Source organism: Rhinopithecus roxellana, chromosome 3 (assembly GCF_007565055.1).
Source record: "Rhinopithecus roxellana isolate Shanxi Qingling chromosome 3, ASM756505v1, whole genome shotgun sequence".
In the NCBI taxonomy this organism is placed as follows: domain Eukaryota; kingdom Metazoa; phylum Chordata; class Mammalia; order Primates; family Cercopithecidae; genus Rhinopithecus; species Rhinopithecus roxellana.
Window position 1 is genome coordinate 59997385 of NC_044551.1, and position 26573 is coordinate 60023957.

The following is a 26573-nucleotide window of genomic DNA, read 5'->3' on the forward strand; positions in this document are numbered from 1 at the left end:
TACAAACAGCTTTCAAAGTCTGTAAGGAAAATGTGGATTTTGGAAGCAGATCATCCTGTGAATATACATACCCCTTATGCCTACCTACTGTGTGTGTGTGTGTGTGTGTGTGTGTGTGTGTGTTTCCTCTACTTAATTCAATTATGAAAGAAAACCTTGGTTGACAACATGCCATTTTACTTTATGGATCCACATATACCATCCCCACCCCTCCACCAAAAAAAAAAAAACAAATAGGGAAAAGAGTACTTTACACAAATGTTGGAAAATGAGAAACTGGGACTAGAGTGGGAGAGTTGGCTTTTAAAGTTGTCTAGATATTGGCAATAGAAATAGATATCAAGTCCTACCTAAGTAGATATTGGAACTTTAATCAAGTATGTCTTTTCCAGTTTAACCTAGTTATACATACTGTATAAAATAAGCATTAGCCCACCTCTGAAAATTATTTCAGTTTTTGTTTACAAAAAAACTTAGATGGGTCACAGGTGAGTCATTGTTGTTTAGAGGCATTTTGGAGCTCCCATAGGATACACAATTGAATAATAACACTTCAGTTTAATCATGACATGCTTTATGATAAAGTAGCATTGGGTGCAGCTTAGCAATATCCAAAGATCAGAACATCTGTTATCTGCGGAGACACTGGGGTATATCTGTCAGACGTTTGCATATAGAACAAGGTGTTTCAGTTAATGTGTCATGATAGTTTAATTACATCACCTTTCTTGGGAGTTTGCTTGATTCCAGGTTCAAGAGCATCCAATGAGATGGCAACCTATCAATTTTTCTTTCTTCACCAGCCTTCACTTTTGCTATTGCTTAGTTAGGTTATATCTGCTTATTTCTAAAACATACATATAGGAAAAGAAAAAATAGGTGTCCATCATTCTATTTGGCTTTTCTATGGCATTTAATCTTGGTTTTGAAAACCACTTTGTCCTTTTTCTTTTCCAACTTTTTTGTTTGTTTGTTTGTTAACAAAAGGCAATCTTTTCCTCTGGCTTATAGTCTTCTAGCTATCCTCCCTCCTTAAAGAGTGGTGGTCTCGCCTTTGTCTCCACTCTCATTTCTCTTGTGGTTTCTGTATTGCAACTCCCAAACTGATTGCTGCTGCTTGATGTCTCTCCTGCTCCTCTTAGCTGGATTTTCACCTGCTTTCTTGATAAATCCATTAGGGTGTCTCAGAGGCAACCTGAATTCAACATGTGCAAGAACAAATTTCCTATCTTTCCTCCTCAAGGCCAGCCACCCTTGCTCCCCACAAGTAAGAACCCCATGGAGATCTGTGACTCTGTCCTCCTTCACCTTCCCTTCAGGTAGGCAGAAAGACTGCTCACTTTACTTTCCAAGTATCTGTCCAAGTGTTCTCCCTTCCTGTGATGCCAGTCTCACGCAGGCCCTTATGTCTCAACAGCTTCCTCAGTGGCCTCTTTTCCTAGCTCATCTCCTCTATCCAGTTCACATCCTAGACTACTGCTTGTGTGGTCTTTCTGAAGCATGTGCCTAATTTGTACTATTTCTTAGCTTTACAATGTCCGGTTTCCTATTGCCTTTCAGATACTGCTGTTCATTCTCAGCACTGGTTAGAAGACTAGTTCATAAACTCATCCCAACTTCCTCTCTGGCAGACTCTCCTTCCTATTGCCCTTTTTCCCACCTTCTCTATCTCTCCCCCAAGCCTCATTTTCTGGCCCCATTCATCATTTCTTCCACATACCACCCACTTTTCAGGCTTCCCCAGTTTGCCTACGCTGTTGCCTCTGATAGAAAAGCTTTTCTTAACATTGCCTCTTCTTCCTGGAAGCCTTTGCTGACCCAGGCATCTTCTGTGTTCTTCTAGCACTTTGGACACACCTCTCTCCTAGCACTGATCACTTTGTGCTGTAGCTATTTGCTTAGGAAGCTGGCTTGTGACTGTGGTTTCTTAAGGGCAAGGACAATGCTTTGTGAACTTTATACATCTGGTGCCTGCGATATGTCGGCAGTCAACATTTGTTCTTTGAATGAAAAACTGAACAGATGCATACTCCATCTGCAGATGCTCAGCATCTGGATGTGCTGGGGACTGGGGACAGAGATTGTCCCTTTTTCCACTTGAGCCTTGGTCTATTCTAGCTGGTGAGGAAAATACGTAGATTGGGTGGGACCCATGTGGTTGTGGAGTGGGTTGATCCACTTGCTTCTGTCTCTTGCTCAGCTGCATGGTTTCTTTGGCTTTCTTAGTATTTTGCCATTCGATCTCTAAAGCGTTGCTTGTTTTGGAAGGTATGAGAATTATTTTTTCTGGTCCAATTTGAAAGTCCTGCTGTTCTCTGACTGCACCACACTCCCCATTTTTTCTCAGCATCATAATCCAGGTCTTCCCTTCATTGTGTCTGTTTTTTATGCTTCAGCCTCCATGGCTGGACTTCCAACTCCAAGTCTCGTTCCAAGGCCACATTCTCCGGAGCTACCAGGCAAATGTGTCCCAACCTTTGCTTTAAACAAAAATAGATTCCTTTTGCCTGTCAAATACAGGCATTACATATAAGACTTTCCCTAAACACTCCCCTCCAATTGTCCTCTCTCTGTCTCCCTCCAACTCTTCTCTCTCTTCCTCTGACTATTCCTCTCCCGCTCCCTCTAACTTTTTCCCCGTTTCTCCTCCCTCTTCCCCCAACCACACACACATGCACACACAGTTTTCTAATCCTATTTTTACAGATATGGTTTCCTTTCTTCAGATAGATAATTTACTAATTCCTACCACAGAAATTCATCTTATAGATATCTTTCATTCTGTGAGTTGGAACCCATGAATGGAAAATTGGCTTAATGGGTCATTAAGAGATGGGGTCGCCCAGGCTGGAGTGCAGTGGCATGATCTCAGCTCACTGCAACCTCCGCCTCCCAGATTCAAGCGATTCTCCTGCCTCAGCCTCCCAAGTAGTGGGGATTACAGGCGCCCACCACCACACCCAGCTAATTTTTTGTATTTTTAGTAGAGAGGGGGTTTTGCCAGTTGGGCAGGCTGGTCTTGAACTCCGGACCTCAGGTGATCCACCCACCTTGGCCTCCCAAAGTGCTGGGATTACAGGCATGAGCCACTGTGCCCGTCCAACTTGTGTTTTTTTTTTTTTTTTCTTTCTAAAGTGAAATTATAATAGAATATATCATAAAATGTACATTGCAGTATGGCTAAATTATTGCTTTGTGAAATGTTTACTTAGTGGTATATGCTTACTGGGTAATAATATAAAATGTCTTAGTATAGTTTGTAGTTAAATAATTTTGAAAGTTACTGACATACAGTAATACAAAACCATTAGTTTCTTCAGTATTTAACTAAAAGCTTACTTTCTTCATGAGCCCTTTTGTGACAAGATAATAGGCTGCATGTATCCCTGTCATCTAAGCTTTTCTGTCACCTTCCTTTTTACCAAATTTTAAATAATTTTATGGCTCAAACTTTGCCTTTCTCCTCCGGTACTATGTCACCTCTGCATTTTCAATGAAAAGTTGTGGCTCTGTGACCTTGTATGTATCTACGTATTTTGTAATTCTCCCATAGTTACTGTGTGAGGCTTCTAAAACTCCCCAGTTAGATTGCAGAGTTTTGTGGGGGCCTTTAGAAACTTCTGGGCACCAAGTTGGATAATAGATATTAGGAACTTGGTGCACACTGTTATTGGCTGGCAAGGAAGAATAATCCATAGAACTTCCACTGGTTTGGAAGCTCCTGAACCGGAATCTCAGATGGGTTCTAGGGTATCATAGGCTACATTGTGTGATGTGGGTCATTTATCCATTGCACTCAAAATTCTTAATCTTGACTGTTTTCTACCTCATTTGCATCAATTTACCTTCCTTTTTAAATAGAAGAACTTAGCTGAAAATGATGTACCTGTGAATCTGTGTACTTTCTGTTCAAGACTAAGTAACTTCTTAATGTTTTCTGGGCTCTCACTTTATAGAGTATTGCTGTCCAATAGAGCTTTCTGAGAGGATAGAAATGTTCTATATTCTGCAATGTCCAGTATGGAAGCCATTAGCCGCATGTGGCTTTTGAGCTCTGAAAACAGGTAGTGCAACTGAGGAAATGAATTCTTAGTTTAAATTAAATCTAAATAGCCACATGTGGTTAGGGGCCACTGTATTGGACGGCACAGTGTCGGAAGCTTGAAAACACATCAATTTGTATTTCTTTTTCTCTATTTTCTAGCTGTCGGACTCTCCCCACCCCTTGCATTCTTTCTCCTTGTTCTATTATTCCTTAATTCTTCCACTGGACACCTGTTAGCGTTCCATGTTCCACCCTTAAAAATATCCTCTGCCCTGTTATCCAAGAGCCTGTCTTGGAAGACACTGCAGAAACTATGAGAGGAGATTTTATTTTTATATTTTTTAAATCCTTGGTACCTAATTCACTTGTCATTCCTGTTTTCTTTCTGACAGCATAAATGCAGTTTATGTAGAGAAACTAGCTTTTTTAAAAAGGGAAACATTCAGGTGAATCTTTTTTTCTACCAGTAATATAGCCCCAAATTATTTAAACCATTGAAACTAATGAGAAGTGCTCAGCTTGCTATCTTCGAACTACAGAAAATGTTTTATATTCAGAATTAATCTTACAAAATAATTATACTTAGTATAAGGATGAGGTTAAAAATGTAGATCTCACAAATTTAGGTTTCATGCAGATTTCATTTTAGTTCAATTACTATTGCTTGTAAAAAGTGATGCCAGAAATATTAGTAAATGTTAATTTTATATGTTACTTTTACATGAACGTACATATTTTGTCCTCTGTGATATTTGGTATACAATAAGATGGAAGGTGGTGTTTTCAGCTACTTGGAAGAGAGGCTAGGCTAATATCTAATGTTACATATTATATGATACTTGCTTATTAAATAAAATATTGTATTTTTTTCTCCTGGTAGAGCAAGATATACTTATCCTAGGATCCATGCACTTTGACAATTTATGGATAACCTGAATTTGTTAGCAAAATTTTGTTTTTATCTGTATATGTGTTTATTTGGAGAGAAGTATAGGATTTACAAAGGGATCTGTGACTCTGAAAGGTTAAAAGTCACTTGTTAGGTTGAGAGATTCTTGACTGTAGGAGCTATGTTTATCACTGTACCCCCACCCCCATTCGTAGTGTAATGTCATAACACAGAGTAATTACTCAAGAAATGCTTTTGAAATGGAATTGGAAACCATTTCTTTCACAGGTGACACACTGCCTTTCTTCTTAAGCAGAAGGAATCTATGAAGACCTTTATCATTTCATGCTTCTGATGTTAGGTTTCCATTATTGCTGTAAGATAGGGTGATATGGAACATTTAATCTTAGAGCAAATAGCTGTGGGGTTTGGGGGATCTGGAGAAGTTATCTTTCCCATTTCTGTCACTTGTTTTCAGATATCCTGTTTCAAAGCTGCCTCCATAGCAGACCCTAGCACCATCTTATTTGTTAACCTTACCCGCATACCATTGATCCATCCTTTCCATCCTTATTCATAAACATTGTCACAGAAGTTAAACCAAACCTTGGGCTGCTTAATGATTGTCTCCCTGCTACCACTTACACTCCAACTAAGAAAGAGGCAAAAGATGCAGAATGCCAGGAGATGGAGAATACTTTGGCAACCATGTACGTGAGGGAATTTTTTTTTTTTTTTTTTTTTTTTTGGTGCTTGTATGTGTATGCCTTGCCTTATATATGCCTCTTAGCCTGCTGACACACACACACAACTGGAGCTATAGATTGGCTCTGGGTCAGTCACTGAATTACTATTTAATAAAACAGCAAATTACCTAGAGAATGAAATGCAAGTTCTTGGGCAGGGAAGAAAGGTAGCAACAATGATTCAGCTACTGAAGATGGCAATGGGTCAGTATCACGGAAAGTGATTCCTACTAGGGCTATTTTACTAAGTTCTTTAAGTCTTTTTTTTTAGACAAAGGTAGAGTATGAGGACATAAGGATTAAAGTAGTTTTTCTGCAGTCCTGCATTCAGGTACTGTTAACAGTGGTCTATTCTTTCAGGTACTGTTAACAGTGGTCTATTCTTGTCTTTGCTCTTTTGCAGTTCTTCAAGAGTTTGAGTCATGAAATGTGAAGCCTAGAGATGGTATGATGCACAGAGATGAAACTTTTTCACAGGTGATAGATGGAAGGCTGTTTTCAAAAGATCAAGGCAGCAATGAAGGGTACCACTCTTGTACACTTACATATGATGAATAGGAAAACCTAGGGTTAGGAACTAGAGAATGCTATACTTGGTTGAACATGTTTGCATCCCCTCAGTTATATCCGAGTCATGTGGGCTGGTGTATAGTACATTCTGTGAAGTCACTATGAACACATCATTTGTATAACACATGCACATACTCCGGCTAGAGGACACTTGATATAGCAGTTACCTTTTCCTGTGTAAGAAATTATCCCCCACATTGAGTAGCTTAAAAAAAGTTTTATCCCAGTTTTTTGAGTTAGGAATTCAGGAGTAGCTTAGCTGGTTGGGTGGCTCTGGGTAATTCAGGAAGGTGCAGCCAGGACTACAGTCCTCTGATAGTTTGACTGGGGCTGGAGGATCCACTTCCAAGACAGTTCCTTTATGTTGCTGGCACATTGGTGCGGGCTGTTGTCAGGAAGCCTCAGTTCCTCACCATGTGGACCTGTCCATTGGGCTGCTGAGTGTCCTTGTGTTGGCCTTATCAATAAAAGAAAATGCAAAGAGGAAGCCACAATACCTCTTACAGTCGAGCCTCAGAAATTACACACCAGTGTTTATGTTGTGTTTTGTTTTTCAAAAGTAAGTCACTAAGTAGAGCCTGCACTCAAGGGGAGGGTACTACCTCTTGAAAAGAGGAGTACAGAGGAATTTGTCTGCCTATTATAAGATTACCGTGCCTGGGCAGCTCAGAGTCCGTCTTTGACCTCGTATCTCTCTGTGTACTTTGATCCTTCTGTCTTCTACTTCTGGATTCTTTCTGTGTCTAGGGTACATACTGAAGAGGCTGCTTCATCCTTTGAGGTCCTGCACTTTTATGGAAGGAGCTTTAGGCTCATTAGAGGTTTCTGAGTGATACCTCTACAAGACAAGCCTCTCTTTTGCTAATATTGATCACTCCTTATAGCATAATTTCCAAGTCACTCTCTTGACTTGGATCAATCAGAGAATTCCTTAGGACCGCTTGAGGAAGATATGAAAAGAAGAGAATGAGGCTGATTAGGAAAGAAAAAACCAAAAAGTCCCACCTGTACCCTGACCTGCCATTTGTATTCTTCAAGAACATAGTTTTTGACTTAGTACCAGGAAGGACATGTGAGTTGTTCTAAATCAGAATGGGGTGCATTGTGAGCAAATAGGTCCCCTCAGAACTCATCATGCTGTATGAGCTCTGCAAGGAGAGCTGAGAAATTCAACCACAGAGTTTTACTGAACGCCTACCCTATCAGTTGGGAAGGGTGATGACAACCCCTGACCCTCAGTGACATAAAGCACAAAGGGGTATACTCATACTTTATATCCATTGTGTGTTGACTGAGGCTCTACCCGGCAGGGTCCTCACTCTGGGATAGACTGACAGAGCAGCCCCCATTTGGAGCAAGCAGTCACTGAAGCAGAGCTAGGTAAGAGTGTTCTGGAGAATCTCACACCCACAATTTAGTGCTTTAGCCTGGACAGGACACACCCTGCCTTTTCTTACACTCACTGGTCAGATTTTGTCACCTGGCCCTGTCCAACCACAAGGGGCCAGATAGTACAATATTATTGTATGCTTAGAAGGTGGAGAGCACAAAAGAGTCTACTTGGCCTTGGCCCTATTGGCTTTCATACCTGCTATGTGCCAGGCCCCTCTTCTAGCCTCTGGGGATTCATCAGGGAGCAAAACAGACCCTGCCTTCATGAAGCTTATGTTCTAACGGCAGAGGGAGACAATAAGCCAACAAGTACAATGTGCAGTGTGTTAGATGCTAGGTACGGCGGAGGAGAACATAGCAGGAGCAGGTGCAGAATGGGTTCTGTGTTCCAAACATGTTTAATGGAGGCCAGCCATAGAAGGTCACGATGCCCTCCTCCTGATTGAAAATGCTCCGATGCAGGTCTGCTTTTTCAGATCTTGATTGTGCTGAATACTCAGCTACTGCCAGACCTTTTGCGCTGTGAACCACACCATACTTTTAGGCTGTTCATAAATCCCTTTCTTCTTCTTTGACATTTTATTTGTAACTTAAGTACCATTGTTGTTTACATTTTTGTTATGAGATATTGTGACTATGTAAGACTGAATTGTAAGAAACCTTAGAAGGTTTTTGGTCGACTACTTCCCTCTTTTAGAGCAGTTATGGAAGTCTTAAATTATTGATACCTGCATTGCCATTGCCATTTTCCTATAGATTTTTTTTTTTTTTTTTTTTTTTGCTTAATTAGCTACCGTGATGAAGACTGCTTTATTATCAAGCAAAAAGGGCCATCACTTAAATGCATTTGTGTGATTTATGTAACAGTCATTCCTAAGTTTTCAAAAGTAATTTTTTATAGTTGAATTTCCTGCTTTTTCCTATATTCTCATTCATTGTGAAAATGGGGAAATGGCACATAGTTCTCATTTTTAGTGAAATATCATTTATGTAACATAAAGTGTAAAATTATGTTATGCTTCCTTCTTCAGAGGACATCGAGTTGTTTAGTCTCATCTTTCTTGGGCTGTGGGGGCAGCAGTCCTTCTTGCTTAGTTTCCTTGACCTCTGTGTTTCCTGGGGCAGGAATTCTCAGGAGAGAAAGAGGAGATGAGTAGCACTGGTTTGCCTTAATCACAGAGGGGTAGAAATAGATGGTAGAGAATGACTGGGGCCCTTCTTGACCCTGCTCCAAGGAATATTTAGAAATAGCCAGCCCTCCTCTCTTTTCACACATATAGAGGCATTTTGACTTTATTTCAGTCATCTCTTCACTCCCCCTCAACAGCACATCTCTTAACGCCCTGGGGTAGTTGTCATCTGATAACGTCAAGTATAAGTAGATGTTTAGTCCTATGACACGTATGCCAGGTGTTAAGTATGTCAAGCCTTTTGCTCAGTGTTGGGGGCCGCACATAAGACATCGGGATTCAGAGCAGGCAGCGACCTATTAAGGAAGAATGGGATTATGTTTTCCCATGGCAAATGCTAAAACAGAAGAATCAGCTAAGCATTTTTTGAACACTTTTTTTTCCCTGCCAAGCAGGATGTTATTTTCCATCACTCTTTTTTTTTTTTTTTTTTTTTCATCCTGCTTTTTGTAGGTGACATTTATTGAGGAATACTTCCTCTCCAAGACATGCTGCTGTTGAAGTTTGTCGTGAATGATTTTTAGGTTTCTTAGTAGTATTATGTTTAGTATGTTTAGGGGTGTACTGGGGAATTAATCCATATCCTTGTCTTGGGAATGTTGGGAGATAGTGAGAAGTCACCAAGAGGCGTAACTGCCTGAGGGCTGCTAGGCCTGTGGGAGGAACTGAGTGTGGATGTGGGTGGGTGGCTGCTGGAGGACTCCTCAGTTGTGCCCTGCGTAAAGTTGAAACCCTAAATAAAGTCAAAAGGCCATCTCTTCACTTGAGGAAAGCATTAGAGGCTGATGTAAACTCTTAAAAGAGACAGAGGAAGCTGGTGGAATGCAGCAGAGAACATGTTGTGAGGCAGGAAAGATTAGGAAGTTGCTGTATGTCTTGGCTCAGAACACTGGCTGATGATTGATCTTGAGGAACACAGTGAAAACGTGCTGTCTCTTAAATTTAAATTATGTTTGCTGTGGAGGCTCCTCAAGCAATTCCTGCTTGTGGAATGCACAGGTCCACATGGAAAATGCTGTATTTTTCTACCTTAATATTCTCATTAACTGTCATCTCCCAGAAAGAAGGTCCACGGAGTGCTTGTTACATCTGTGCTTGGCTTACAGAAGGCCTGCAAATGTTCGCTCTGTTTCTCCTTTCTTCTCTCCCATCCATCAATCTTCCATAGCTGGGCTGTTTGTTTTGGAGGTGATCTTAGGAGGCTTACATAAATGTGGAGTTGGAGGAAGTAGAGAAATTCAGTGAGAACATGATTCAAAAAAGCAGAGTGGAAAAGGAAGCAGGCCCAGTGGAGCCTCTTCCACCTGTGCAACTTGGATCAGGTACAGTCGTTGCTCAAGCTGTTGGTCTGTGGCTGGGTGACAGTGCTGGTGCTGCCTGCGGGAATATGGAATGGGAAACAGTTTGGGAACGGCTTGTGTTTGACAGCTAACTGTGGGTTTCTGATACCTTGGGCAAGTCAAAGTAAGCTTTGAAAACCTCAGTTTCCTTATCTTTGAAATGGGGGTGATAATAATACCACATCAGAGGGTTGTTTTAAAGATCAAATGCGATAATATTCTGAAAACACTTAAGATGGTGCCTGGCCTGTGTGGGAGAGGGCTGCTAGATTGTGACTGTAGGAGAAAGGGGACATTGCTTACTCACCTTGCTTGCTTTTTCTCAAACATACTGAATGCACACTCTGACTTCAGGGCCTTGATACTTGCCATTTCCTTGGCCTGGAAGCTTCCACTCCCTGTGCAGCTCACGCCTTCCTTCCTTTGGGTCTTTGTTCAAATGCCCCTCTCTTCAGAGTGGTCTTCTCTGGTCACTAATATGATAGACTAACCCTCATTCTCTGTCGCATCTCCTGCTTTCTTCTTCACAGCCCTTATTACCACCTGAAGAAAGGAACTTCGTTCTGGTCACTGCTGTCTGCACAGTGGCCAAACCACACTTGGCACATAGTAGATGCTCAGTGAATTTATATAAATCAGGCACCCACAAACCTGTTCTATAAAGGGCCAGATAGTAAATATTTTAGGCTTTGTGGGCTATATGGTCTCTGCGGCAGCTGCTCGACTCTGCTATAGTAGGCAGCATGTAGACACGACATAAATGAATGAGTGTGGCTGTCGTCCAATAAAATTTTATTTGGCACACAGGCTGTGTTTGCCAATCCCTGGAATGTCAATAACAGTGAAGGTCAGGAATGTACCTTTAGTGGATATATTGGCTTGAGCTTGGTGGGAATAGGACCTCTCAACACTGGACTCTAAAGGTGACTGTAACCTTTAGAGAAATATGTGGGATTGGAGGAAAAAGAACCGCATAGCCCTGGTGGCAAGGTGGCCTGGCTTTTGGCAGCTGTGATGATAGTCATGGTCAGGAGATCCGTGTGCTTCACCAGCCAGGCCAGTCAGACGGGTACATCCTCCTAAATCAGAGCTGTTCTTTCATTTCTTTTGAAATTATTTTTGTTAATTTTTAAACACTTACATGGCAGGGGGAATTCACTGCTTAAAATCCCTGTATAAGGAGAGGAAATCGAGTTGATCTACTATAAGTTCAGGTTGTTATATACTAGAGCCCTAGATTTATTGAAAGGATGAGCATCTGTACCCCCCAGAGCGGAGTGCTGTGTTCTCAAGCAAATTTCAAGCTCGCACTTAGAAGCTTCCCCTTAGCTTGTCTCTCGTTTCCAGTCTTTCGATCCACACGCCTTCATTGCAGAGCTGGTCTACCAGCGAGGTGCAGGCAGGAATGGGAAAATAGACACTTGGAGCGTGGGAGAAGGAGCTGGGTCGCACTTAGAAGCTTCCCCTTAGCTTGTCTCTCGTTTCCAGTCTTTCGATCCACACGCCTTCATTGCAGAGCTGGTCTACCAGCGAGGTGCAGGCAGGAATGGGAAAATAGACACTTGGAGCGTGGGAGAAGGAGCTGGGTCAGACGCTGACCGTACAGTTGCTCTCGCGGTTCATGTGCCCGAGTCTATTTTCAGAGTTCTTCAGATGCCAGTGTGTTCACGCTTCCCGAGGCAGCGGCTGGTTGGCACTCCAGCTCATTAAGTTGTTCCCTGGGGTTCTTGTGTATTGGTGTATTTTGTTTTTGCCCTTTAGGGGGAAAGGAAACAGAATTGCTACTCTTATTGGCTAAGATTGGTTGTAATTTTATTAATAATTTTAGAATACATTTGTTTATAGATATGGTTAAAAAAACAAAAAGGAATGTAATACAACTCTCAAAGCGCCTAAGTGCTCCTCCAGCCGCTGCCCTGGCCTTATTTAGGCAACCCCACCCAATCCTTGGGGGCTGCCTGGAAGACTCAAGGGACTCTTGACAATAAATTATTTTCTGTTTTTACTACACTGTGGCTTCTGTTGAATACTTCTTGGTTTTTATTTTTTATTCATTTTGGTTTTTTTTTTTTGAGATGGAGTCTCGCTCTGTCGCCCAAGCTGGAGTGCAGGGGAGCGATCTTAGCTGACTACAAGCCCCACCTCTCAGGTTCACGCCATCCTTCTGCCTCCGGCGCCTGAGTAGCTGGGACTACAGGCGCCCGCTACCGCGCCCCACTAATTTTTTGTATTTTTTAGACGGGGTTTCACGGTGGTCTTGATCTGACCTCGTGATCCGCCTGCCTCGGCCTCCTAAAGTGCTGGGATTACAGGCGTGAGCACCGCACCCGACCAAATACTTCTTTTAGTGGAGTTGTGAACCTGTACCCAAAGGTGAAATCTTTTCCTTTCCTGATTGCATGTGAACGTGGGAACGTCTTGAGTAACTTTGTGCTCTTGTAACCTACAGGAGAGTTTTCTTCTGGCAGGCAGAGGGTTCAGGCCTGTTTGGAGCCAGATTGTCATCAAGAACAAATACATGGAGGAGGTTTGAGGAATGGTTGGTCAGCTAATCATAATTCAGAGTACAGTGTAATCAGGTGGCTCACATGCTCATAACCGGGGTGAATAGTAGAATAGGAAGAAAAGTTCAAGTAGATTTGTTTTCTAGGGAATCTGTCAAGCTATTAATTGTGAATAGTAGCTTGCACTTGGAATTCTCTCTAACTTCAGGGCCTTGACATTTGCCGATTTCCTGGCCTGGAAGCTTCCACTCCCTGCGCGGCTCACCCGCTTCCTTCCTTTGGGTCTTTGTTCGAATGCCGCCTCTTCAGAGCAGCCTTCTCTAATCACTCATATGATAGGGTAGCCCTCTGATCCAACTCCTGCTTTCTTCTTGTTCACAGCCCTTTCTTCTTTTTCTTCTGTTTTTCTCATTGCATTTCCCACGCACCCTCTTCCTCCTCATGTATGTGCTTCTGTCATTTTATCCTTCCCCCTTTTCTCTAGTTCATGTTCCCTTGGGAGGTTGGCAGGTTAGACCTGGCCTGTCTCTTGGGGACTGGGAATCCAGTGGGGAAGGTTGCCTTGGGATTCAGCCCTGGGATGGCGTGACCTGGGAAGAGAGAAGCTGGGGTATCAGTGCCATTACCCAAAGTTTTAAAGCAAGCCCTAAGTTCCTGTGTGCCTCCCACAGAGGTGGGGCGGGCATTTGGAAGTGTTTTGGGCAGGCTGGCAGCACAGGTCTGGCACTGGGTCAGAGTCCAGGCTTCCACAGGCTGCATTTCAGAGGCAGGAGTCAGTCAATGCAGGATGCTGGGCACAAGGTGGCTCCCAGACCTGGAGTTCTGGGGACACAGGGCAGGGAGACTAGTAATGGAGAGGCAGAGACTCAGCCCAGGAAAACAAGGAGGATAGCAGGGCAGAAACCCAGTCAGATAGAATTGAGGGGTAAGATGAATCTGTGCTGAGCCAGGGGGGCTGCTGTTTTAAGGTCTTGGAATTTTAAAATTTGTTCTTGTGGATTATACTTATAATTATTTATTAATAAATATTTATTAAAATTGCATATTATGTATCATTTTGGCTAAGAGAGATGATTGGTCTTTGGTTCTACAGTGGGACACATCTTTGAGTAGAAGGGGGAGAGGACACAGCTCTGGGGAACTCGGGAGCTAAGCAGGGCATTGCGTGTTTTGAATATCTCTTATTTGGCCACTTTCTTCTCTTTTCCTCTTCCTCTGTCTCTTCTTTATCGCTTAGTCATTTCCTTCTCTTTCTTCACCATTCCCTTCACGTTTTCTGGTTATTTTTTTGCTTTAAGAAGAAATAAAGCTGACAAGATAGTTCAGATGGCCCCGTGCCCCTCCATCCCCCAGAGCCACTTCACCCTCTTACCATTTGCCAGTTGCTCAGTGGTTGACTTTCTGAATGATTTCCATTTTAATCACGTGGGGCCCCTGAGCTGCTGAGAAATCGCAACTCATGTTTCTTAAGAATGCTTTTCTTAAGAACGTTTATTTTGCCTCTTGGGTCAGAGCTATCCACTATAGAGTTCCTCAAACAGCTCGTTTTTCCTCTTAATATGAAGTCATGAAATGAATATTAATATTTAGCATTTGTCCAATTAAAGAACTGAAACATTATTTTCTCATTATTTTCTAAGAAGTATGTATTAGTTCTTGCACTGCTATGAAGAAATACCTGAGTGAGTACTTTATAAGGAAAAGAGGTTTCATTGGCTCATGGTTCTGCAAACTGTACAGGAAGCATAGCAGCTTCTGCTTCTGGTGAGGCCTCAGGAAACTTACAATCTTGATGGAAGGTGAAGGGAAAGCAGTGCACGTCTTACATGGCAGGAACAGGACCAAGGGGGTGCTATATACTTTCAAACAACCAGATCTCAGGGTAACTCACTCACTATCACCAGAACAGCACCTGGAGAATGGCGCTAACCCATTCATGAAGGGTCCACCCCCATGATCCAATCACCTCCCACCAGGCTCCTCCTCCAACATTGGGGATTACAATTCAACATGAGATTTGGGTGGGGATACAGACTCAAGCAATATCAAAGAGTTTATTGTAAAGCTTTTTCCAGAAACTTGTATAAAGTTTATTTTTGGCTTCAATGCATGTTATTGAACAGAAGGTCAACAATTGATTGTTTTCCTTTATAGTTCTGAAAAAATGTACTAGGCTAAGAAAGGGTAGGGAAGGGGAAGAGAATAAACAGTTGAGAGCCTTTTTGGTGTCAGGTATGATCCCAGCTGCATATTGATCATTAATTGACTGAGATCCTGTGAGGAGGATATAGTTATCTTTATTTTATAGATGAAATTAAAACTTGTTCACCTTAAATTTATATGGCTGATAAGTGGCTGGATGAAGTTCCAACTGTGGGCTTGCCTCAAACCACTGCGTTCCTCCTCACCATTGTTTTCTGATCCTTTCGGGTGGTGGAATGTGATGAGTTGCACGACGCCTTCAGCATCTGGTCCATAGGAAGCAGTTGCTGCCTAAAGAAGGGTAGATGTTTAGGATCTTACAGGCCCATATTATGATCTGTTGTGACCATGGGGTGGGAGAGACTGCTGTTTCTCTCTTACCTCTTAGAACATGGTGGATGGATTTGAAAAGCCCCCAATCAGAAGGAAAATTATTATAACGTGTGTTTAGATACTGCTAATTATCAATTAATCGATCATTGATTAATGATCAATATACAGCTCCGTACTGCTCTGTGCTCCTTCCTGGACTGGCTTCTGGGTACCTGAGAAGACTGTAACCTATATGAGTAGATGCAATTGAAGGCATTAAGCAATACCAGCATTGCCCAGCAAACAAGGTAAGGAAAATAACTTATTAGGTGCTGGACCATAGCTCTGCTCAAAGCTGTAGAATTGCTTGTACCTGACTCTGTCCTGACATTTGCCATGTTGTAGTGGTTGTGGTTTTGTGTCTGTGGACTTGGATGGAAGTGTCCCAAGGAAGATGACTGTGTCTTTTCTGTTTTCTAGCTTTAACCCTTAGCACAGTGTCTAGTCCATAGTAGACATTTGGGTAAACAATTTTTTTAAAAAACAATTCTGGGTTGATAGAGTGTGTAGGAATAGAAAACCAGAGGAAATCATATACTTCATTGTAACAGAGTGATGAATACTGTGGGACTGCAGGAAGCACAGCGCATAGGCAGTAGATCATGGGTGTAGAAATTTGGGTTCTGGTCTGCGTTTGTGCACCAGTCATCTTTCTAAATCTGGGCAGTTCATTTGACTTGTCTGGGCCTCCATCTTCCAGTAAAACCAGGAAATTCGACTGCAGATGATTTTTAGGTCCTTTCCACTGCTTAATGTTTTGTGATTCTGTAATTCTCACTTAAAAATTGCCACGATAGAAACCCTAGAAACTACTTGTGTAGCCAGCCAATTAGGATTGAACTGGATCTTTTGGATTGGTTGACATCAGGTTCTAAGAATCCTGTTTTTGTGGAGTCTTCTCAGACTGGGGATGTAAGAGGAGGTTAAGGTTGACTTTCCAAGGCTTTGGGCACCTTGCCACAGTGAGCTTTTCTGTGGAACACAGTCTGGAACAGAGGAAGAAATGTGGGCCTTGTAGTTGGGCATCTTGGGCTTGATTTCTCATAGTACCTCCTAATGAGCTGAGAGCTGTGAAGGATTCATCTTTCTGAATCCATTTACTCTTTGGTGAAATGGGAATAATACTGCCTAGTAGGGAGTCTGCTTTATCTGCCAAAGCTTTGGAAGCAGGCACATAACGTCAGGTTTTGTGGCATCGTGTGGGAATATTCCCCTCTGACTTTAAATGGAAGGAAGATGACTGGTGAGCAGTGTATTCTGTTTCTGCTTGTTTAGCATGGTCAGACTCTTCAGTTATGTTACTGATGGGGACATGATGGTTTCAGGGCAATTTAATGACTTCAGATAGGTAAACAACTTCAGGCATAGATCAAACACCTAAATAAAGGTCAAGGGAACATCTAGAATATTAAAGTGACAGGAAAACAGGTGATGTATATGCAAAGTCAAATTAGTATTTTCCATGTTCTCCCAGTGTCATTGTTCCTAAAGTAAACTTTGAGAAATGATTCATAATTTGAAAACTGTGCACAAAGTGTGCCATGTTTTAAAAAACTATAAAATGATACTAGCTTTATTTATTTATTTATTTTTACATCTTTAGACTGTTGAATTTATTGCTTAATCACAGTCAGTTGCAATTAAATGCCTACAGTGTGGTGCTCTGTCCTTGGGGCTCTGATGAAATTGTCTTGCTGTTGGTGGATGTGTGCATGCTCATTGTGTGTGTGTGGGTGGGTGTGTATGTGTGTGTAGAGAAAAGGCATCGACTTTCTTGAAGTTGAGTTGATAGACAGTTGTGAGATAGCAATATCAAAGTGCTAATTTACATATTTCTCTTGGAAGGGAACAAAGAAAATCAATTCTCTTAAGAAATGAAACTAGTGATACAGCTCTGTTTATGTGAATGCCACTGTAGTTTGATCTAATACTGTATTTGGGGATGCTTCTGAAACACTTTATATTTCTATTGAAGTTTGTGATTCAGAGAATTAATTATAAGACCAAAAATGGAAAACGATATTGGTATCTAGTACATCTTTCAGTTTAAACACATTCTATTGATGCATTCTTTAAAAATATGGACATTCTTTGAGAAAGTGAATTGCAGTGAACAGTTAAATAGTTTGGGTAAATTGATGTTGCTCAGCAAATTATTTGCTTACCAAATCTTTGGTGACATGAACAATTTTTGCTAAGATTCTATCTTTGCTCTTCCTCTGTCCCCCTTCCTGTTCTCAGAAGGCTTTAGGATGACCTACAACCACACATAACTGAGCAAGGTGATGCATTCAGAAATAGGTGAAGAGAGACAAAAAGGAAAGCAAGTGTAAGGCAAGGGTTCTCAACAATGGCATTGCTGATGCTTTGAGCTGGATAATTCTTTGTTGTGGGAAGCTGCCCTGTGCATTGCAGGAAATTTAGTTAACCTCCCTGGCCTGTAGCGATCCCAAGTTGTGACAACCAAAAATGGGTTCAGATACTGCCCCATGTATTCTGAAGGGTGAGGGGGTGGAGGGAAAATCACTATGAGTTCAGAACTGCTGGTTTAGAGGATAAGGTGAAATCTGGACCAAGGTTAGCAGAGCACATGGACCTGTGAGGTCTCGATTGGACATAGGACATGCTATGTTTGTTGGCGATGGGGTGTGGGCTTTGCCAGGGGATTTCTAGGGACTGAAGTAGAGAAACATAGAAGGTATGTGGGTCACGGGGTTCCCAGGATAAAAAGAATCTTAATGCAAAGAACCAAAAGGATTTTCTCCAGATGTTCCTCTCCCCAACTCCAGTGAAGCTCCCAGTGGGTAGGGATTTTTGTCTGTTTCATTCTTTGCCCTTTTGCCAACTGCTGTGCCCAGAGCAATACCTGACATACAGCCACTTAATAAATGTCTATGAAAAGAGATGAGTCTTCACAAGGAAGGATGCTATGCAATATAGGCCCTTCTTTACTTGTTTATAAGAACAGAGCGGCAGGATTTATAGGACCCCTCCCTCCCTCCTTTCCTTCTCTTCCTGTTCTTCCTTTTCTTATTCTTAGACGACATCTCACTGTGTCGCCAGGCTGGAGTGCAGTGGTGCGACCTCGGCTCCCTGCGACCTCTGCCTCTCAAGTTCAGGCAGTTCTCCTGCCTCAGCCTCCCAAGTAGCTGGGACTACAGGCATGTGCCACCACACCCAGCTAATTTTTGTTGTTTTTAGTAGAGATGGGGATTTCACCATGTTGGCCAAGATAGTCTCGATCTCTTGACCTCATGATCCACCTGACTTGGCCTCCCAAAGTTCTGGGATTATAGGTGTAAGCCACCATGCCTGGCTGGGACCATTTCTTATAGTATCATTAAATGGTAGAATGCATTCTGGGTGGTATAATCCAATATGAATGTCAGCAAAATCAATTAATAGGTCCCAGGATGGTGTGGTCTAGGTCTTGTTGGTCTAAATCAATCTATAGTTTTTAAGATGCTAGGGAAGGGGCCTTGCATATTCTTCAGGCACTGCAGAGAATAATAAATGTTTTTCTATTCTTTGAGTGGTATAGAACAGAGATAAGAGTGCCTGAGAGGTGTCACTCAGGAGGGCCCATTAAATAGAGCTGCAGGTTGTAGCAGACATCAGGCCAAGGGAAGGGGAGGGAGACTTGAGCTGAGCCTAGGGTGATAGTGACATTTATCAGTATCACTTGTTACTGAGTGTGTCTGTGTGCCAGCTCTTTTCATGCGTCATCTCTCTGCATCCTCACTGCATCTCTGAGGTCCGGTCTCAGAGAGAGGTAGCTTGTCCAGGACATGGCATTGGGATTCTGTTCCTGGCAATTCCCATTGGGGCTAGGTCCCTCACCACTGTACTGCTCCGCTTCATGCCAAAAACATAGCTGTAGATGCCCATAGCATAGGCGATCATGCCCTAGAATTCTGTGCTCTGGAATACAGGTATGAGTTTTACAGCCTGAAATAATGTAAATGCAGTTTAAATCAAATTCTCACTTGAGCCATAAAAACAAAACCCAAACCAAAACCTTGGTACACTTGTAGAGAATTTAATTTCCTTGTGAACCATTGATGATGATGTACACTCACAGAGATGTTTGCCTAGACAGCCAAGTGACTTAGTACAGGACAATGATATTAATAACCATAGCTGACATTCATGGTGCACTTCCTTTGTGCCAAGGACTGTCTTAGGTGCTTTACATATATGTACTGTCTTCATCCTTACTGCCACCCCAGGAGAAAGATATTTATTGTTATTAACATCTTGTGGTTGAGGAAACCGGTGCGGAAATAGTTAAATATCTTAATTAGGATAGTAAGTGTTGGCTCTCCTCTGGGCTCCTAACCACTGTGGAATTAGTATGAAACCAATAATGAGTGTTTTAACTGTAGAAGCCTGTTCTATCAAATTTTAAAATATTGATTATAGGCTTTGGTTTGAAAGTAAATGAAATCCAGTTTTGAAATAAAGTCATTTCAGGTTGCCAATTTGATTCTTTATTGGGTGGCAGAGATGAGAGAGAGCAATTAATTAGGATTACAAGCATAGTCTCTGCAGTTTTATAATCATCTATTTTCATATCTTTGGTTTCTTAAGATATTTAATATCAAGAAACAGAATAACTGAACAATGTCTTCATAATCTATGTTACTAATCAGTCTCATTCTCTTTGTCTAAGCATAAAAAGGACTTTACTGGTGAGCCTCTCATTATGTATGCAGATGACAGTGGTGATCCCTTTGAACTAATGAACTTTGGCCTTCGGGCACATGCATTCTGGATGAGTCTTTAAAATGCATGTGCTACATCTTGGGGATGAGTGCAGGCTTACAGAAAAGAGGAGTGGACTAGGAAAAGGTTGGAATGATTTGGACAAATATATATGCTAGCAGGGATACAGTTAAAAAGTTGAGTAGTTATTTAGGAATTACCTTTGGAGTTAGCCGTGTTCAAAAATTAGCACATTAATTTGGTATATGGAACAGATTCTTTCAAATGAATGTGGTTTGCCATGACCTAAGAGTCTTTTCCATACATGAAGTGTTCAGTTTGTCAAAATACTAGAGACTCACTTTAGTTTCCAGTATGTCACCTTGAATAGCATTTAATATAATTTTATTCTATTTTTTCAATAATTAAAGCCCTTTATATTAAAAATATTTCTATTTTTTTCCTGTTATATTTTAAAGTAAGAATCAGAGATTTGCAATTCATTTGCTTTTTCCACAAATATTCACAGGTGCTTTTTATGTAGTTTGCAGTGTTCTAGGGATCCAGCAGTGGACAAAACAACATAGTGCATAATTTCATGTAACTTTAATTTTAGCAGGAGGAGAACAACAAGAAACAAGTACCAAAGATCTCATATGTCATGTGGTGATAGATGCTCTGAAGAAAAATAAGAACAAGGAATAAAGGTTGAGCGTGCTGTTTTACATAGGCATTTACAGAGGGCATCCCAGGAAGAGTGACATTTGAATAGAGACCCAGAGGACAGAGGGGGCACAATAGCTAATATCTGGAATGTGTCGCAGGTAGAGGAGATGATAAATGTAAGGTCCTGGGTGGGAAGATGCCTGGGGCATCCAAGGTCTGGCAAGAGACCAAGGTGGATCAAGTGGAGTGGCAGGAGCTGGGATTAGAGAGGAGGACTCCAGCAGTGGAATTGGAGCATTTGGCTTCATGTTTTAGAAGGGTCACTGCTGTGGTGCTGAGAGGATGGAAGCACAGAGACCTCTTGAGATGCTATTGCAAGAGAGAAGGGGGTGGCAGGGACAAAGGTGGTAGGCATAGAAATGGTGAAGTATCTTGGATGTATTTTGGAAGCTGAGCCTGGAGGATTTACTGGTTGGATATGGAGTGTGAAAGAGAAGTTAAGAACAACTGAGAGGTTTTGTGACATGAGTAGCTAGAGAAAACAGAATTGCCATTTACTGAAACTGGAAATTTCTCTTTCTGCTTATATGACCACTGTTAATATTTAAAAACTATGAATTACAGAACCCATGTGCTTGGGAGTAGACGTGTCTGAAAATGAGGTTGGAGAAAATTGTCATTTAAGAGGCTGAAAGTTCTGTGTTTGTGGACAGTTCTAAAATGCCTTTTACAGACGGATGGTATTACTAGGGCATATAGCCGTAGATAAAGAAATCTGTGGTCCATACTTGCAGATGATGGTGATGGTGATGGCGGAGACACTAACCAAAATTAGATCGAGGCTTGTAAATGATGTGCCTTCATTTTTCCTTTTTAAAATTTATTCTTTTAATTGAAAAAGAAAAATTCTACATATGTATATGCATTGTAATGTCTTAAAATATGTATGTATTGTGGAATGGCCAAATCAAGCTAATTAACATATGTATTACCTCACATGCTTATCATTTTTGGGGAGTGAGAACACTTAAATCTACTCTGTGATTTTCAAGAATACAATACATTGCTATTAAATGTTAACTGTGTGCTTTTAATTCATCTTCATTGATATGGCCAAGCCACAGTGTCATCGTGGAGGATCTGTTTTTTCCTCAGCCTGATAATTTGTAAAACAGCATATAATGGGTGAGGGCAGTAAATATAGAAAATATAGGTATGAAATTCTGGTAATCAGCATTTCTATAGAACTGACAGTTTTGGAAACTTTCTTTCAATTCTGCATCACACTTACCTTGGTTATACACCTTTTGTCCCTTAAGATGCTAAATGTTTCTTGTGATAAACTGCTAGCAAGAGTGGGTATACATCCCTCACTTGAAGGTGATATGCTGTGCCCCTGTCTGACTTCTGCATTCAGTAATATTAAAGGAACCTCTTCCAGCTTTTCTATGGCTCTTGTTGGAGGTTGTAAGAACTAACGTAGGAAATTTTAAGCAAATCCAGTCACTACAAATCAGTATTAGGTAAGGACATGTTGCTGTTTCAATCCAGGATACTTTGTGGCCAGCAGCATGTAGGTGACCACAGAGTAGGACCTGGCCCTCCAGGAGTACACAGCCTGCTTAGGGAGAGGAACCACAAGTATTTGAAGCAAGGGTATCACGCCCAGGCTTAGATGCCCTTGAACATCAGTGAAAGTTTCAGGACAGCCTCTGTCTTTAGTTCAACTCCTTGTAGTATGAAGACTTTGGGAGTCTGGGAACACTGGAAAACATTAAAATGGAATCATTTAAAGGACAAAGTCCAAACTGGCATGTTTGATGTCTACCATAAGCTCTAGGGTGTGATGAAGTGTTTTAAAAGGGATGATGAGTATTTGATTCAGTACAAAAAATGAAAAATAAATTGCAGGGCTGCAGTGGACCATTTTTGAGAAGCTTTGACTAATTATAGAAAGAATAGTAAAGCCACTGACAACAGAGCAAATTCGGAAAAATGAGCTATTCAGAGAGAGCCCTGTTGGGAGTGTGATTGGATGTGAAGAGGAAATGGGATCTTGGAGCATTGCACTGTGCTTATAGGTTTTCTGCTCATACTGTGCCTGAAACATTTGCAGCCCTCACAGTTCACTGCCTCAATTTTCCCAGATTTAAAATAATACTCCCTTCTTGGGGTTGTGATTTTGATTAAAAACCTTGGCTTGTGGACTAATAGCTCATGTCTATATATGTGTGATATGTGATGAATTAGGTTTTTTTTTCTGTTTTCTCCTTGAGTTCCTTCTCTTTGTTCCACATTTGTTCACGTCTTTTATGGCTTTGTTGGAAATATGTACGAAAATTACCTAATTCCTATGTAGGAATTATCTTCTTTCCTCTGCTTGTTTTTCTGCCCTCTGTGAATTTGTGATACAACAGTCTTCCCCAGAGTAATTAACTGTAATTCTACAAGCTGAAAAAATTTAACTTCAGGTGAAAAATAAGTAGCAGATGCTGATGAACCTTACATGAGAAATATTTGTATTTTATGCAGCTGTCACTCATAATTAAGAGAAAATAACTAAGTACAATGGACCCTAACTTGCTTGATTGCTTCACAGGGTGGGCATCCATTCTTAGTGCATTTACTGGGACTATTAAATAGTAGCTATTATGGGACATTTTGTTCAATGTCGATGGCACATTGCCACCTTGTGGCTGCAAATTTGTCTTGTAATGTAAAAGTAAATTTTTTAATGTTAAGTCTACCTGATATAATCTTAATGTTACATTTTTCCTAGTATTTATACTTTACTTTGCTCACAGAAGCTTTGAGACACCTTATAAGACTACCTGGAATATAGGATAGGAGAACTTAAGAGAATATTCTTGTTCTTAGAATAGTCATGTTGAAGTATTTGGGGGGTGGGGCAGTGAAGAATCCTACTGCCTGCAACCAACAGTCACCGTGCATGTATGAAGAGAGGGAGAGAGAGCAAAAGTGGTGTGGCAAAAGGTTAACAACTCACCATTGAGAATATGGGTGTTTACTGTTCCTGTAACTTTTCTGTAGTTGCAAATGCTTTTCTGAAAAGTTTGAAATTTAAAAATTGGCAGAAAAAATAATTGGGGTATTGAGCACAAAATTGAGCCAAAAAGGAGGCAAAAATAACCTCCACATTCTTTAATGATCTGACTCTAGATGAACTCAGTGATTTGGTTCTGCATTTTCTAGAGGCTATATGGAAGCTTCTCCTTGGAGGCCCTCCTAAATAGGACACTGATGTAATGAACAGCAGCCCTTGGCAAATACCTTGTGATAAGTTCAGCTCTGCATTTGAAAGGGTGTGGGGTTTTTTTTCTTTTTTCTTTTTTTCCTTTTTCCCAAGTGCACTCTGGAGTCCCTTTTTCCTGCTGATCTGGCTTTGATCTTGGAGTGGATGGGCTGCCAGTTCTTCAAGGGCCTCTCACTAAAATACTGACCGGCAATGAGTGTGAGATGGTACTTACAGAGAAGTGCTTGAAATCCAGGTGTTAGGTCTTACTAATTAATACAGTTATGCTTAGGGGAATCTCTTAGTAGCTGAGCAGATGAGGTCTGTTCTATCTCAACTAACTTGGGAAGGGTTGCTCATAAACAGGATCAAATTTCCTTTCGTGCAATAGTTTTTATTTTATTTCTATTTAATTATTTTTTATTATGTATTTTTTGAGGCAGGGTCTTGCTCAGTTGCTCAGCTTTAAATGTCACTTGGCTTTTCTGTTTTTAAATTTCTGCAAAGTTAACCTTTTTATGTACTTTTTTGAGGGATCTTTAATAACTAACTGGACTTATGTAGGTGTACATGAAAATTGTTGTCCTTTGCAACTATCTTAGACACATATTCATATGTACTTACTTGAAGGTGAACATTTTAGATGGTATGGCTCCATTAAGCGTGAGAGGCTTTCTTATAAAAACAGGCAGATCTTGAAATAAGTGTTGTGACACAAGGGATCCTTTGGTAGAATGCTGTCTCTTGAAGTGACTTTGGTTTCTCTGATTCTTGTGACAGGTTTTCTTTTAAAAAGCTATAAAGTGATGTAGGGATGTATTGATTTCCATTAAGGGCTAGGGTGCTTAGAAATTTTTCTCCTGTACAACATATATTTGTGAGCAATATGTGAATTTTCTTTCGTAACCAACTAAAGAGAGTGATCTATTGCTTCTCTATAGAGTGACAATCTTCAGTTTTGAGGGAGACCAGGTACAGAAAGACATATTTTATATAGTGACCTAGGATACACACACATATACATATAACTGAATAAAAGATTTCATGAAACAATACTTTCCCTTTGTTCATTGGACGCTGATAATTTCTATTCTATTGCATTAAAAAACACCAGTCACAATCTACCAAACTTGATTTCATGACCCACTAATGTGCTGTGACCCACAGTTTGAAAATCACTGCTGTTGAGATTTTGCAGCAAGCCAGACTCTCTTTCGGATGGAAATGTGACGGTGAAATTCTGAATTCTCTAAGGTAGCAAAATTGAACATGGGATTGGGCGAATGGGGTTTGAGAAGGAAAAGAAAGGAAGAAAAAGTGTGAATGACTGGTCTTTCATTCTAGGCTGTGTTGATGCCCTAGCCAGTGATGCCATTCTTCCTCTTTCTGCAGCTTGACCACCTATTATCCCCTCCACCCATGCCGCTTCGGAAATGCAGCAACCCAGATGTGGCTTCTGGCCCTGGAAAATCACTGAAGTATAAAAGACAGCTGAGTGAGGATGGAAGACAGCTAAGGCGAGGGAGCCTGGGAGGAGCCCTGACTGGTGAGTCGTGGTGGCTTGGATGAGAAAAGGAATTGCGTTTCTTTACAGGGTCCTGCATGGCCCCAGAGTTCCACATGTAATCAGCCTGCTTAAGAATGGGCCTGCCTCTGCAGACCATTTCATAAAAATGTTATCCAATCCAGAAAGCAGTTAAATTGAAAATTTTATTAATAAACTTTGCTGAAATATAATTTACATGAAATGACAATATCCCCAATTTTTTTTTTTTTTTTTTTTTGAGACAGAATCTTGCTCCATTGCTAGGCTGGAGTGCGGTGGTATGGCGTGATCTCGGCTCACTGCAACCTCCGCCTCCCAGGTTCAAGCGATTCTCCTTCCTCAGCCTCCTGAGTAGCTGGGACTACAGGACACGCCACCATACCCAGCTAATTTTTGTATTTTTAGTAGAGACGAGGTTTCACCATGTTGGCCAAGATGGTCTTGATCTCTTGACCTGGTGATCTGCCTGCCTCGGCCTCCCAAAGTGCGGCGATTACAGGTGTGAGCCACCGCGCCGGGCCAGTATCCCCAATTTTAAGTTTCCATTTGGATGGATTTTTGCAAATTTACACCTCAGTTTACTGCCGTGATCAGGATATAAAATGTTTCCCATGCTCTTCCTCGTCAAATTAACCCTCTACTGCCACCCTCAATGCCAAATCCTTGGCCCTAGGCAGCCATCGATCTTCTGTGTCATTATAGATTAGATGTACTTTCTCAAGGGGTTTATATTAAAGGAAGCAGAGTGTCTACTCCTTTGTGTCTGACTTCTTTTGCTCAGTGTGATGTTTTTAAGATTCACCTATATTGCTGCGTGTATTAGTAGCATATGTTTAACTTTGTCAGAATAGATTCTAGTGTTCTATACTACTGTAGGATAACTGTAGTTAACAATTATATATAATTTCAAATAGCTAGAGGGAGGATATTGAATGTTCCCAACACAAAGAAATGATAAATGTTTGAGATGATGGATATGCTAATTACCCTGATCTGATCGCTATACATTATATATCCTTAGATATATATAGTCTATCCTTAGACAATTAGTTTGCTACACATTATATGATTGAAACATCACTAGTACCTCATGAATATGTATAAATTATTCTTTGTTAATAAAAATAAAATTAGAAAAGAAACTGCTGAATGGT

General features: G+C 41.1%; 1 protein-coding gene across 8 annotated transcripts in view; it reads left to right on the top strand.

Moving 5' to 3' along the window:
• MAST4 (microtubule associated serine/threonine kinase family member 4) overlaps positions 1-26573 on the top strand; it is a 587084-nt gene that overhangs the window by 136499 nt on the left and 424012 nt on the right. For all 8 annotated transcript variants that reach the window (XM_030927046.1, XM_030927047.1, XM_030927051.1 and 5 more), the window contains exon 2: positions 25266-25419. In XM_030927046.1, coding sequence (XP_030782906.1) covers positions 25266-25419 — 154 coding nt within the window. The remainder of the gene's footprint in view (positions 1-25265; positions 25420-26573) is intronic.